At 41.6% G+C, this 15389-nt stretch overlaps 1 protein-coding gene across 1 annotated transcript in view; it reads left to right on the top strand.

The window, feature by feature from the left end:
- LOC133370853 (uncharacterized) overlaps nt 1-15389 on the top strand; it is a 65439-nt gene that overhangs the window by 36240 nt on the left and 13810 nt on the right. The window contains exons 12-20 of the mRNA XM_061597730.1: nt 790-816; nt 2231-2254; nt 4825-4854; nt 7228-7251; nt 9056-9079; nt 12445-12474; nt 13475-13501; nt 14098-14121; nt 14731-14763. Of these exons, the coding sequence (XP_061453714.1) occupies nt 790-816; nt 2231-2254; nt 4825-4854; nt 7228-7251; nt 9056-9079; nt 12445-12474; nt 13475-13501; nt 14098-14121; nt 14731-14763 (243 nt within the window). The remainder of the gene's footprint in view (nt 1-789; nt 817-2230; nt 2255-4824; nt 4855-7227; nt 7252-9055; nt 9080-12444; nt 12475-13474; nt 13502-14097; nt 14122-14730; nt 14764-15389) is intronic.

Genomic DNA, 15389 nt, shown 5'->3' with positions numbered 1-15389 from the left:
GCAGCTTAAGTCCCATTGAGTTCAGTAATAATTGAGTTCAATGGAAATTATTACCAGGAAATTGGGGATAGGATTTTAGCCTCCATTCATCAATGGAAAGCTGCAAGAGAGAAGTGTCAGGGCTAGTGGTCTTTAATTGTTGTAAACTGCCCAGAGAGCTTCGGCTATGGGGCAGTATACATATGTAATAAATAATAATAAAATAATAATTTAGAGGATGGGCATAGGCATAAAAGACCCAGCGTGCACATTCAGTATAAGAAATAAAGGATGCAACTCAACAATAATGATTTGTGATGAATTTCCATTGAAAAAGCAACAAAATTCCTAAAATTCTGTTGATTTGAATGGGACTTAGTTTTGACTTTTTTTCCCCCAGATTGCGGCCTTATTTGTTTTAATTTAGTCCCAATTTTAAGTGTGTTGTTATGTTTACAAGCCACTTTGGGGCTCTTCGGGGAGGGCTATTGGGACAAATATGGGATTAGTAAAGAAATGCATTTACAGATAGGATATACCTGACCCCAAAACCCTTTTGCGGAAGGTTCCAATAAGTACATTTGCACGTGCCATTCTTCCTTAAAACATTTATTTATTTTTATTTAAATATATATATTTTATAACACTTATCATTACAAGTAAATATTGAAGCCGTTTCACTCAAAACAGCATTACAGATATAAGCAACAGCATAGGGCAAAATGTTGCTTTCCAAAAATGGCAGGGAAGATGGTATTGGACAAAAAGGATCCAGCCTCTTTGAATAACCTATGTCTTTTCCTCTCCTAGTGGAAAAGTTCATTTGGGAGCTGGCCAGTAAGTACATGGAACGGGATGACTTCTTTGGGGGTTCAATATAATCTCAGTACCTAATACTGAAGCTGGAGTTAGCTGAATGAATAGATGTAAGGGCGGCAATTGGGCTAAGATTTTTAAACTACTTTGGTTATAGCAGCTACTAACATTTCACAATTTGAAGCATGAAAACCTGGGTTCAAATTTCAGCAATGAAACTCCCTGTGAGACCTCTCTCTCAGCCTGGTCTACCTGGCAGGTTTGATGTGATGATTAGACGGGGAAGGGCAGATGGCCTGCTGTGAGCTTCCTTAAAAAAGGTGGGATAAGAATGGAATACTGTATAAGTGTCCATAAACCATCCTTTTTTACTCAGGGCCACTTTATGCATTCAGCGGAATCAAGTGGGACTGTACCACTTCAGGCTATAAGTGGTGGGTGGGGGAATTTACATATTTGAGTTACCCCTGTAATTCAGGAGTGGGCAGACTTTAGGCTTGTGAGGACTGCTTTATTTTTCACTAGAATCCTGAGATCCACCCAACAAAACCAGGTGCAAAAGGCACGAACTTACAATTAAATAATTCTGAACCAGGGATTTGTTCTGAGCAGTAGCAGTCAATGCGGAGAGGGTGGCGCTTACCTGACTTCTTGTCACCACACCAGTGTCCCTCTGCTTTCCTGGCAGGGGTGAGGTGGCGAGGAGATTGGCAGAGTGCAAACACACCAGCTGAGTGAATTTGACGATCCTGCTGCTGTGTTTGTACCCTGCCAACCTCCCCAGCACTTCGACCCTCCCTCTCTCCCTCCTGTTAAGGCACAGTGTCATGTCCTGGCAGAGCTTGGAAAAGTTACTTTTTTTGAACTACAACTCCCATCAGCCCAATCCAGCGGCTGTGCTGGCTGGGGCTGATGGGAGTTGTAGTTTAAAAAAGTAACTTTTCCAAGCTTTGTGTCCCGGGTCCCGGTCCTACAATCCTTCCTGCTCCTTCATGCCTGAAATTTGTTTCTTTCCCTTTTTAAACCCTTCATTCACTCACTCCCCCTTCTCCTTGCAAACACTCCAGCCAATCACACTCAACATTCTGTTAACCCTAACGTACAGTACCTGAACATAATAGGAATCAAACATTGTGCTTTTGTCACATGCAGTTGACGGGAGGTCAGGTAAGCCCTGTTGCCCCTCCAGCCGCTACTGATTCTGAGTATAATTGAGCTCACAGCCTTTCGACACAAAAACCCTCCACGCACATGTTTCTTCCTTTCAGCAGTATACGTGAACTGAGTATATTAAAGTCTCATTTCTATAATTGTGAAGGCTGTGCTTTTTGGAGGAGAAAGTGCACCTGTAAAGAGAATGTGCAAATATTATTTCAGTTTAATTTCTCGTGTGAAAAGCCAACAGGAAAAAATGTCTCCACTTTTTTCCCCGTAGTTTATTTTTGGCGGTAAAAAACAAGTGAGTATAATAAGTTTCATTTCTCTGATTGTAATCTTTTCTCCCTGTTCTTTTTTTTGGACTAGCACCTTGTATATCATATCATATCATATATCATAGAATAGAATAGTAGAGTTGGAAGGGGCCTATAAGGCCATCGAGTCCAACCCCCTGCAGGCTTATGATCCATCTCATCCCATCCATATACATACGCACGGACATAAGCACACACACATGGTCTTACTGTGTCCTTTCTATCCCTCCCCAATTCCTGGACCTTAGCAAACATATTCCTGAGTACACTCTGACATGCTAGGGTGCTTACTAATACATCACCAAAAAACCAGAAACAGAAAGTGAAACAGATTTGCATATGCTAATTTATTTGTAGAAGTAGAAATTTGGATATAATTTCTAGAATTGAAATAGAAATATAATACATCTCACCCTAGTGGGGGAAGATTGTGACCAGGTGGCCTGTCTGTGTGTTCAGTCTGATGTCTGTGAACTATCGGTGGACAATTTCCAAATCACTGCTTTCCCTTTAAACAATTATTTTCCTTTAAACTGGGCTTGGACCAGATAATCCCTCAAACAGAAGACTGCCCCCTGTAAAATAGGGCACATGACCATCCTACAGCATCATGTTCAGCCATTGCTTACTATGGAAGGTCTGTGCATGCCTCCCGCAGGCTGATCCAGCAGCCTCTCCAAGGCTGTGTATGCAGGTAACTTTGGCTCAGCAACCTATGTGGGAGAGAGCAGGGATGCTAGATCCCAACCTAGAAGTACTGGCAGGCTTTGCATTACAGGTAATGGCCAGGTGTGTCTCAGAGTGCTGGCGCTGGGAGCAGGGATGGCAGGAAATGGGAGTCCTATGGGGAATTTGCAGTGGTGGTCCCATAAGTGTGGAATTCCCCTCCCTCAAGCACTTCACATGGCCCCTTCACCTGTGGCCTCTAAGCAGTCTCTCAGCTGCTTAAAACAGTTGATTCATCTTATTGCTAGACCCCTGTATAGTTTGATGTTGTTTTACAATATGTTTGTTCAGTTGTTTTGTTTGTAACATTTCTGTTGTAAGCCCCTTTACGAGGGCTTGCTCTAATTGGTGAGGTTGCAATAAATAAAATAATAGTTTCAGAATCTGTTTACTCTACACCAGGCATGGCTTCCCTCTTTTAGTCCAAGAACTGCATTTCTCTCTCTCACACACACACATGCACACACAGAGAGAGGGCCACCCCCTTTCTCAGTTCATCTGTGCAGATCACCCTCTCTCTGCTCATCAAATTATAGGGATGGTTGAGAAATTCAATTCAGTTCGCATTTCAGGGCGAATCTATCAAATTTGCACTTTCCGAAACAATATGAAAACACAGCAATCTTTCAAAATTCGCACTTACTTGAATTTTGCAATGCAAATTTTGCCAAATTAACCATGCTTACAAAAATGCATATTTTAGGGGAAAGTGTGCGTAACAATAAATACGGGAGTGGAAATGACAAACAGAAATGCAATACATGACAAGAAATTGCTTGCAAAAATGTACACATTAGTCAAAACTCCGTACAAAAATTTATTAGGAGAAATTCACACTAAAATGCTGAAGAATTTTCATGAGGATTTTTTTTAAAAAAATGCAAATTGCTGCAGAAAGGTGGAGAACTGAATTTAAGATTGAAAAAGACGAGAGAGAGAGAAACGGAGAGAACTGACATTAACAGATCTTTCCATCCCTATCAAATGATTCATCTGATGTTCAGAGGTTATTTGTATCCCCACCAGGGTACTGAGCTTTGCCCACCTCAGCAAATGTGTCTATTTTTTATATATATATAAAAAATTGGCTGCTGCCACCAAAATTGGTTTGGTATTACAAAAGGTTTTCAGGGAGGGGGAGGAGGAGATCAGGCCATTGAACTTGGGGTTAGCCACCCCTGCCCTGCAGTCCTGTAAATTGGCTACATCATGCTCTAGTCTCAAAGGCAGCCACACAGACAGATAAACAAATGTGTGCTTCCCCCCCTTTTTTTGAACATTCTATACAACATATCAAAAGTTGTCTATGTGAAAGTGTGTGAGTTCAGGGTTTATTACACCCCTGAATCTTATTTGAATTTTGCAATGCAAATTTTGCCAACCTAACAATGATGTATATGTGAAAGGAGAAATGGGACATGTAGAGGGAATGTGCAAAGATTATATCAGTCTATTAAGAGACTAAACGTTAAATCAAACATAATGGGGTAAGACTATTGGGATGGACAGACTATTTGTAGCAGATGAGCAGGCTAAACTAGGCCTCTTGATGGAGAGTAAATTCCTTTCTTTTTCTGGAGGTGGGTGAATAGAGGGGTGGATGAGAAAAGGATAAAGCTCAGAAATTTTATTGAAAAAGATATCTTATGATAACTTCTAGCTCAGCTCTATGAAAGATACAGATCTATTTGATAATAATAAACCCATTTAATTTCAGTGGAAATTGCTACCAAGAATAAATGTGTGGTTAAGGATTTGGGCACGTTAGCAATTTCATATCTGATGTGGAAAGAAACAAGATCAAATAACATTTGTATTTGTATTTTTATAGGGTTCTTCTAGCAACCAACCCTCAGATTGGGTAAAATAATCTCTTTTTGTTATCTGAAATTGTGATTTCTGCATCAAGCCGGCACTTAGATCCTAGTCCCTTTGATTTCAGTGCATCTCTAAGTTGTGGGTGCTTAGAATCGCACTCTAACAGTGCAATCCTATGCATATCTTTTTGGAAGTAAGGCCCATTGTGTTCAGGGCAGCTTACTTCCAGGTAAGTGTCCATAAGATCTTAGCCTAAAATAATTGCACAATCCCATGCATGCCTCCTGAGATGTAAATCCCATTGAGTTCATGGGCCTTATTCCCAGGAAATAAGGGGGATAGGACTACACCCTCAGATCATCAAAGGAAAGCCACAAGAGAGAGGTGTCAGGGCTAGTGAGTGGTCTGAAGGGGGAAAGAGATGGGATAGGCACAGACATAAAAGATCCAGAGTGCACATTCACTATAAGAAATAATGGGCACAATTCAACAATAGTGATCTGTAGTGAATTCCCATTAAAAGAGCAACAAACTGGCCTCTAAATGTGAATTCCTAAAATCCTGTTGATTTCAATAGGATTCAGATGTGACTTTCTGCCCCTTGGTTGTAGCCTTGACTGCTTTAATGATTATCCCAGTTTTAGGTGTGTTGTTATTTTTGTAAGCCAGTTTGGGTGCTCTTTTGAGAAGGTTGTTGGGGCAAACATGGAATTAATGAAGAAATGCATTCATAGTTGGAATCTACCTGACCCCAAAACCCAATTGCTAAATGGGAAAACTGACCCTTACCCTCCTCCAGGTATGTCTAAGGTGGGGCATCTGCATTCATCTTGCTAGTTTTATGTGGAAATGGGTGGTGTGCATGTTGTACCTGGCTGAATTCAAGCGTTGGGCCTGCATGCGTAAGAGCATTCAGGAGATATTTGTCCATAAAGCCAACTGGCTGCTTTGCAGAAGGAGGAGGCTGAATTGAAGTTCTCCTCCTTCATATTGTTGAAGATTCTACCTGGGTTACATGTGTGCAGCCCTGGATCCTGCCCTTCTGTACAGCTGGAACAGTGCCATAGACAGAGCTAGAGACACTTTGTTGTTTGAAGCAGACCAACAAATGTCCACTCTCTCCAGCACCCCACAATTTGCTGCCTTTTCATGACACCCTAAAGCGTCCACCTGAAGTGGCTGTCTCCCTTTGTCTAATGGTAGGGTTGGCCCTGGCCATAGAATACAAAGGCTGCTTTCACACATGGGGCTAACAGTGCTAGTTTAAAGGATTAAAAAGGTAGCATTTCGTTCCGGATTTCAAAACTCCCTTTCACACTGCAGTACCTGTTATACCGGCATTTTGCGCAACAGTCTTTCACACTGGTGTATTTCCTCCGCAACTTCCCCCGAGGCGCTATTAGCCCCATGTGTGAAAGCATCCACACTACAATGAACAGAGAGCAGAGTTTTTCTCCCACCCCCCCTTCATTCAGCCTCAGGCGACACCGGATGAGCAGGTGGTCTTCACCTACCTTTGGTTTGAGGCCTGTTCTTTCGATGCGTGGGGGGTTTTGAAAGAGGCACGATCTTGATCGCGATCAGCTGAAAGGCACGGCAGCGCACCAGCAGAGGCGGTGGTAAGGGCGGGAACGCACTGCATGCTGGGATGGCTATTTGTAAGGGCGGGAACACACTGCATGCTGGCATGCCTGTCACGTGAGCAGCGACAGCTAGCACAAAACTCCCGCGATCTTCCGTGTCACCGGCCTTGCTATCAGATTATTTCAGGTATCATTTATTTTGGCATTTAGCGCTATACTTGCACTACATGCCACCAGAATTCCGGAGCTACCTGTAATGTGTGAAAGCTCAAATTTTATGCGCAAATTAACAGGAAATAAATCGTCAGAATGATGGAATAAAGTGCAGTGTGAAAGCACCCAAAGTAGGAGAGCTGCACAGAATGGGGGTGGGGATGGGGGTCCATGCTGTATTTTAGGATATCTGTGCTGATGTGGTTCTGGATTTGTCACACCCATGTCTGGAATCACAAGGTGGGAGAAGGCATGATTGGGGGGAGTTGCAGTGGAAAAGCGGGGCAAAGAAAGGGTGAAAATCCCTCATCCCCTTTTCCTTGGAAGCAGCCATAACGGAGGTTTCCGTATGCACATCTGTGTGTGCCTTTCCCTGCTAAAATATTTATTTATTTATTGACACACACACGCACGTGTGTGTGCATGTGTGTATCACATGCCATTACAGCAAATCTTGGTGTTTTTTTTAAAATCTTCACACACCATTTCACTCAAAACAGTATTACAGATATCAACAATAGACTAGGGCAAAATGTTGCTTCTCCAAAGTGGCAAGGAAGATAGAGTTGGACAAGGAAGATCAAGTCTCTTTGAATAATCTGTGTCCTTTCTCCTCCTAGTTGGACCTTCTGAAGAAGTTGCCAGTAAGTAAATGGTTCTCTGGTTGTTTCATACAATCTCAGCATCTAATACTGAAGCAGGATTAGCTGAATGAAAAGATGCAAAGATATATATATATTTAAAGACAGTCTGTTATACCAGTAGCTACTAGCATTTGACAACTTGAATGATGAAAGCCTGTTTCTAAATCTTGCCCATGAAGCTGCCTGTACGACCTCTCTCCCTCTCTCTCAGCCTGGTGTACCTTACAGTAGATAAGAACATTAGAAGAGACAGCTGGATCAGGCCAGTGGCCCATCTAGTCCAGCACCCTGTTCTCACAGCGGCCAACCAGATGCCCATGGGAAGCCCATAAGCAGAACATGAGTGCAAGAGCATTCTCCCCTCCTGCGGCTTCCGGCAACTGGTTTTCAGAAACATACTGCCTCTGACTATGGTGGCAGAGTATAACCATCATGGCTAATAGCTATTGATAGCCTTAACATCCACAAACTTCTAATCCTCTTTTAAAGCCATTCAAATTGGTGGCCATCACTGCCTCTTGTGGGAGCGAATTCCGTAGTTTAACTGTGCTCTGTGTGAAGAAGTACTTTCTTTTGTCTGTCCTGAATCTTCCAACATTCAGCTTCATTGGATATCCACAAGTTCTAGTGTTATAAGGAAGGGAGAAGAACTTTTCTGTGTCTACTTTCTCCGTGCCATGATAATGGTATACACTTCTATTGTGTCACCTCTGATTCACTTTTTCTCTAAACTAAACACCCCCAAATGCTGCAACCTTTCCTCATAGGGGAATCGCTCCATCCCCCTGATAATTCTGGTTGCCCTTTTCTGAACTTTGTCCAACTCTACAAAATCCATTTTGAAGTGAGGTGACTGGAACTGCACACTGTATTCCAAATGCGGCTGCACCATAGATTTACACAAGGGCGTTATGATATTGGCAGTTTTATTTTCAATACCTTTCCTAATGATCCCTAGCATGGAAATTGCCAATTTCACAGCTGCTGAACATCTTCATTGAGCTATGCACTATGACCCCAAGGTCTCATTCCTGGTCAACCACCATCAGTTCAGACCCCATGAGAGTATAGGTGAAATTAAGTTTTGCTCTACTATGCATAATTTCACACTTGTTTACATTGAATTGCATTTGCCATTTTCCCACCCTTTCACCCAGTTTGGAGAGGTCCTTTTGGAGCTCTTCGCAATCCCTTTTTGTTTTAACAACCCTTAACAATTCAGTATCATCAGCAAATGTGGCCACCTCACTGCTCAGTTCTAGGTTGTTTATGAACAAGTTAAAAAACACAGGTCCCAATACTGAACCTTGGGGGACTCCACTTTCTACAACCCTCCATTGAGAGAACTGTCTATTTATTCCTACTCTCTGCATCCTGCTACTTAACCACTTCCTAATCCACAAGAGGACCTTTCCTCTTATTCCACATGACAGGGTTGATGTGATGATTAAATGGGGAGGGTCAATGGGCTGACCTGAGGTTCTTTGAAGAAAGGTGGGATAAAAATGGAATATAAGTGTACATAAATAATTCATTTTTACTTAGAGCCAGTTGATATATTCAGCAGAATCAAGTAGGACTATACCACTTCAGGCTTACTTATCTGAATGCATGCCTAACTCAGGAGTGGGCAGACTTTAGGTCTGCAGGATCTACTTTGTTTTTACTGGAATCCTGACATCCAGCAAACAGAGGCAGATGCAAAAGACATGATATCAAAAGCTGCCAAGAGATCAAGAATAATGTATTGTTTGCTCCTAAGAAGCTGAGATACTCTGAATCATCTATCCCTTTTCTCTTGTAGGCTGACTCTTACAACTGGATACAAGTAAGTATATGAAAAGGGTTTTCTACTTTGACTGTTTCATATCATCAGTGTCTGATACTGAGTCAAGGTTTTGACGACTGAAAAGCAAAATGTACAGATTGCTGTTGGACTGGATTTGAGCCACTGTGGTGTAGCAGTAGAGTGACAGACTTGGAGCAGGGAAATCCCAGTTCAAATATCTGATTAGCCATGTGTGTACTAGAACGCATTTCTTTTTCTCTCGAAAATAAAATACCAGAAATAGCATATGTTACTTAGTGTGTTTCTAAATCACATCATAATTCAGCATGTTGAACTGTACATCACAGGCTAATGAAGTCATATAACACAGATGATCAAATACAAAATAATTTCTCGATAAGAAAATAATAGCAACCTATACCCATCCACAAAATGTACATTATGTATTTAACAGTTATTGGCACTATGCATGTTTATTCAGAGTAAGATCCACTGAGTTCAATGGGATTTACTCCCAGGAAGAGGTGGACCTGTCAATCTCGGTTCTCTTTTTTCCAATCTTAATTTCAGTTGCCTAGGGAGAAGGATTGATTGTTAAACCATACTGAGAATTGTAGCTGTGTGAGGAGAATGTGAGTCTTCTAACAACTCTCAGCACTCTTAACAAATTATAGTCCCCAGGATTCTTTAGGGAAAGCCATGAGCGTTACAGTGGTATAATACTGTTTTAAATGTATGGTGCAGATGTGGCCTCACCTGATTTCTGGCAGTCATAAGCCATAAGAACACAAAAGCCCTGTTGAATCAGGCCAAAGGTCCATCTAGACCAGCATCCTGTTCTCACAGTGGCCAACCACATACCTATGGGAAGCCATCAAGGTGGGCATGAGCAGTGCTGTTCCCACTTGTTTTCCCCAAACTGGTATTTGGAGGACTAGCACCTCTTACAGTGTAGGTAACCATGGTGGCTTGTAGCCTTATCCATGAGAGGACACCACTGGTCACCAGTAGGGCCAAGAAGGAATGTTTGTTCCCATCTTAAATTAGCTGCAAGAGGGGAGAGTTTCCCTCCACTCTGCACTGACATATCAGTAAGTCATGATTCAGTTTTAGTTAGTCTAAGGACTATAGAAATTGGTCACAACTGTCTAGTTCAGTGTGTGTTTGAGACCTGGAGTAGGAAGGCCCCCCTTAGGCCCTGACAATCTCATTGAGCTCTAGGGATGGGGGAGAAATTTGATTCAGTTTGCATTCAAAGCCAAATTTATCAGATTGGCACTTTCCAAAATGATAGAACTGTAATACAGCAATCCTTCAAAATTCACACATCCAAATTTTGCGATGAAGTTCTCCAACCAAGCAATTTTTACAAAAATGCATACTGTATATTAGGGGAAAGTGTGCACAAAATGAATATATTGGTGAAAATAGCATATTATATTAGGATAAAATGCTTGCAAAAATGTGTACATTAGCCAAAACTGCATGCAAAAATGTATTTATTGGGAGAAAATCACACTAAAATGCTGACAAATGTTCATGAGAATTTTTTTCAAACCAATTTGCAAATTGCTGCAGAAATGTGGAGAACCAAATTTAAGACTAGAAAAGTGAGAAACTGAGAGAACCGAAATTGGCAGATGATTCCATCCCTATTGAGCATTAACACTTCCTAGCTCAGGGGCAGATGATGTTGACAGGACCTTATAACACTGATCAGATGGCTGGGGCAAGGGCGGTGTCATCTATAAGAGATGACTGACAAGAATGGAAGGTCCTCCTTGCTCTTACTTTAGTAGAATGCATTGCCACACTGAGTTTGGAGAGCTTGGCTTACTAATCAAGTGTTTATGCTCAGACATGCAAATAATATTCAATGCATTTGCTTTCCTGTGTCTTCATTCCCAGAGCATGCAGGCAGGTGTGTATAAAACTGTTCACCTTAACTCTTTGGCTGATGTAAGCAGTAGAATATTTCTTACCCTGCCATTCTGAATGGTGGGGTTCTGGTATATTGACCTGAAAAGAACCCCCACATCTGGCCAGAAGACTTGGCTGCCCTTTTAAAAAGTCCTTTAGAGATGGAACTTTAGAACGATTTCTAACATGCCTTACAGATATTTTGCATGGGTGCAGTAATATGTAACATCAGTTCAGTACCTGTGCATCTGTTTGTTGCAAAGTAAGCCGGTTTCAAAGATATGCCCAAGGCATCTAGGTAAAGTCTGAATCTGGAGAAAATTGCCCTGGATTGATATCTTGAGTTGAACCCAGACTTCAAGATGAATGTAGTCCTGTTAAGTCCATGTTGGGGAGCGTGGCATTGCTCATTTCAGCTCTGGCCCTAACATCAGAGCATTTTTTAAGGAAGTGTTGGTGGGTGTCTGTTTTTTCATTCAGATGGCTTACATGTGGAAGTCTCTACCATGTGCAAGCCCTGACATTTGGACTGAGGCGCAAGTGGTTCAAACTGGAACAAAGAGGAACAAAAGGGAGTGAATACAGCCTTGTAAATGAATTTACACAAGTCACTAGCCTAGCAAAAATCTTAGTAGCCTGCTCACCCCCCAGCAAGTATAACCATTAAAAAGTAAATTAAAATAAAAAACTGCTGCTTATGATCCATGTCCTGCTGTCGCAGAATTCTTACAAAAAAAAAAAAAAGAATGAAGATACAGAAAACCAGACATCACAAGTATACAGGGAGAGAGATTTTGTTAAGAAGCATATCAGACACACCTTGGTGTTTTGTAATAACCCTAAGGATTATTGTGCAATGTGTCCCTATGTTCTACTGTTTCTATTCACTTTCACTAAAATTTCATACCTCTAGTCAGTGTTTAAGTGGCTTCCAGTCTGAATTTGTGTTCTTGGTTCATTGATTAAATTGTATGTGTCCCTGGGTGTTCAAAAGCTAGGACTGGGTATCCATTTAGACACATAACTATTACTTACAAGATGCCTTGCCTAACATTTCTTGCCCCAAACTTCTTCTGTGGAAAGATCTGAAGGGGGCTTCTACCTGTGTTCACTACAATGTAAACAGAAGCCTCCATGCAGTTGGGAGCCCTGCTTTATCAAGGTAATGTCGTTAAAATGTCAGTAGAAGACCCCTTCGTAACTTTCCTGCTCAACACAGGATGATCTGGAACAGAGAGGAAGTGCTCAGTGCATGCACAGGGTGGAATACATAACCCCATTCCCCCAACACAGGCAGTTATTTCCTGTTCAAGCATAAGGCCTAAATGGGATTATTGAGTCATGGGTGGTGTTCCTGCACAAAAAGCATGACAGGAATCTCTCCTGTCATAGAAATAATGGCCACATCTCTGTTGCCTTAGGGGACATTATAATGAAATGCTAATTAAAATAACTCCTCTCTCTCCCCCCCCCCTTTTTTAAAGCAAATATTCAATCGAAAGAAACCAAGTCCGGTGAGTACTCCTGGGGGGAAAAACCTTTCACATGATTTTTGCTATTCTAATGACAAGCAAGGTTGAACCTAAACATGAAGGGTTCTGCACCAAAGGTAGAAGCTCTCCATATTTTAGCATCTACAACAGTTCTACAGCTCCCCCCCCCCCGAGAATGAAGAGGTCACATACCTCAAGGTAGACGAAGGCTGCATTCACACTGTACATTTATTTCACTATTATTCCACTTTAAACAGTCATTACTTCCCCCAAAGAATCCTGGGAAGTGTAGTTTGTGAAGGATGCTGAGCGTTGTTAGGAGACTCCTAATCCCCTCACAGAGCTACAATTTCCAGAGTCGCCTGGGAAGAGGGATTGACTGTGAAACCACTCAGGGAGTTGTAGCTCTCTGAGGAAAATAGGAGCCCCCTAACAACTCTGAGCCCTCTTCACAAACCACACTTCCCAGGATTCTTTGAGGAAAACCATGGGCATTTAAAGTGGAATAATAGTGGAATAAATGTCTGGTGTGAATGTGGCCTAGGTGTTTGTTACTCTTTACATCTTTGAGAGAAGGTGTCTGGATCTCATCTCACAACCAGGCAAAAGCTACACATTTTTTGCAGTATAAAGGGATCTTCTGGAAAGGCCACTATGCTGGTGTAAACAGACTGATGTGAACAGGACACCATCACTAGCCACCTCCCAAGTAGACAAGGCAGTACTCTAGTCTATGTTGCAAAGACTGTACTTCAACAATACTATTTGAAGCCAAATAAATCACCACCCGTGAGTGCTTAAAAATATGGGAGGGCAACATGGGAATGTAATGGTTTGAGACCAGCATTGTTTTGATCTTCTAGAATATCTGAGAGACCCAATGATGCCAGTTCAGGAGAAAATGGCTGGCATGGGAAGCAGCTTAGTAAACACTGGGTTCCCACTGCCCAATGAGTGAGGCAGATCTCTTAAAGGAATGAAATGATTAACTCTTGACTTGTCTCTTATTTTTTCCCTCAAGAATGGAGAATATCAATGGCCACCTCTTGTGAGTAGTGTAGATTTTCTTTCCTGTTGAAGTATATGCATTAAAGTACCCGCTTGTGCATAAAGTGTTTCATGAATGCCAGAGATTGGAGTAACTTTTATTGTCTAAAAGTGGCTATATAACATTCCTCACAAACGTGCTAATGGGGACTTTACTTGTGCTTCAGTCTTAGTCCTAGTTTCACTTTCCATAATTATACCGTGTCAGGATGATATTTCACCACACGAGTAAATCATGCCTTTTACTTTATTGTTGTTGTTATGGCCAATTCACTTGAGCATTTTTAGGAGGTAAAAGGAAGGTCTATGATACAAAGATTATACTGCAACAATACTGTTTGAGGCCAAATAAATCACCACCAATAATTGTGTTTAAAATATGGGGAATTTTAGAGCAGCATGGAAATGCAATGGTATAAGACTGACATTGTTTGGATTTTCCAGAATATCTGAAAGAACAAATGGTACCAATTCAGGTGGAAATGGCTGGTAGGGAAGTAGCTTGGTTGCGAACCCAGGTTTGCCACTGCACAATGGGTGAAACAGCCCTGTTAAAAGAACTGAAGTATTAACTCATGACTTGTCTCTCTTTACAAGGACTCTGGATATCAGTGGCCACCTGTGAGTAGCACTGTCTTTCCTGTTGACGCATATACATTAAAGTACACACTTGTGCTTAAAGCTTTTCTTTTCTTTATGGCTAATTCACATGAGCATTTTTAAGAGGTAAACTGTAGGCGTATTTTTTTATTTCTCCTATGAATGAGATCACTTGTGAGGTCACAACTCACCTACTTTACAGCCACTTGCCTTATACTGAGTCAGACCATTGGTGCATCTAGTTCAAAAGTGAACTAACCCCGCCCTGGGCTCCTGTTGGGAGGAAGGGCGGGATATAAATCAAATAATAAATGAAATTGTCTACACTGACTGGCAGCATCTGTCCAGGATTTCAGAGAGGGGACATTCTCAACCCTTCCTGGAGGGAGGGTCCAGCACATGCACAATGTTAGTGGCAGGGGCAGCATGCATGGTCCAGTGTCCTCAACACAAGTGAATGTGTCCTGTTTGGCCATAATGCCTGAACAGGATTATCGAGCCACTGATGCTGTTTGTGCACAGAAATCATGAGACAACTATCTCCTGTCCTAAAGATAATGGGCACATCTCTGCTGCTTTCTGGAACATTTTAATTAGATGCTACTTAAAATAACTCTGATATTTTTTCAGGAAATATTCAGTGGAAATAATCTTCAACCAAATGTGAGTACTGCTGGAGAAAAATATTCACATAATTTTTGCTATTCTAATGGCAAGCAAACGTAGACAAAACATGGAGGGTTCTATACCAAAGGTGGTTGTTCTCCTTAATTTAGCAGCTACAGTAATTCCATATCTTTTACTCGTGGAGAGTGAAAAGGTCACATACCTCCAGAGTCACTAGATGTGCTAGACTTCTTAAATAGACTTGGATATTGGTTACGTTTTACTCCTGAGTGTGACCAATGAGTTGACTGTGGGCAAAGTGACTGTGCACTTACATCTTTCTAAAAGAACATTAAGAGAGAATCAGCTTATTCAAGATGCAGTAGCGGAAACATGCAAACACACCGTAGGGATTAAAAGACTGTATGATTCCAGTTCACGGTAATTGGAAACGAGCATATAGATCCCTAATCAAATGAATTTTGAACAAGAAGCAGATGGGCTTTTTTGAGAGAAGGTACCTGGATCCCACATAACAAATTTGCTTTGAGAAGGGATCTTCTAGAAAACCCCTCCTCCCTGTGCTGGCCTAGATGGATTGATGTGAAAAAGACACCATCACTAGCCACCTTACAACAGAAGGCAAGGCAGTACACCAGTCTATGATGCAACATTTGTACTGC

Source organism: Rhineura floridana, chromosome 15 (genome assembly GCF_030035675.1).
Source record: "Rhineura floridana isolate rRhiFlo1 chromosome 15, rRhiFlo1.hap2, whole genome shotgun sequence".
In the NCBI taxonomy this organism is placed as follows: Eukaryota; Metazoa; Chordata; class Lepidosauria; order Squamata; family Rhineuridae; genus Rhineura; species Rhineura floridana.
This window is presented reverse-complemented; position numbering and strand designations above follow the sequence as displayed.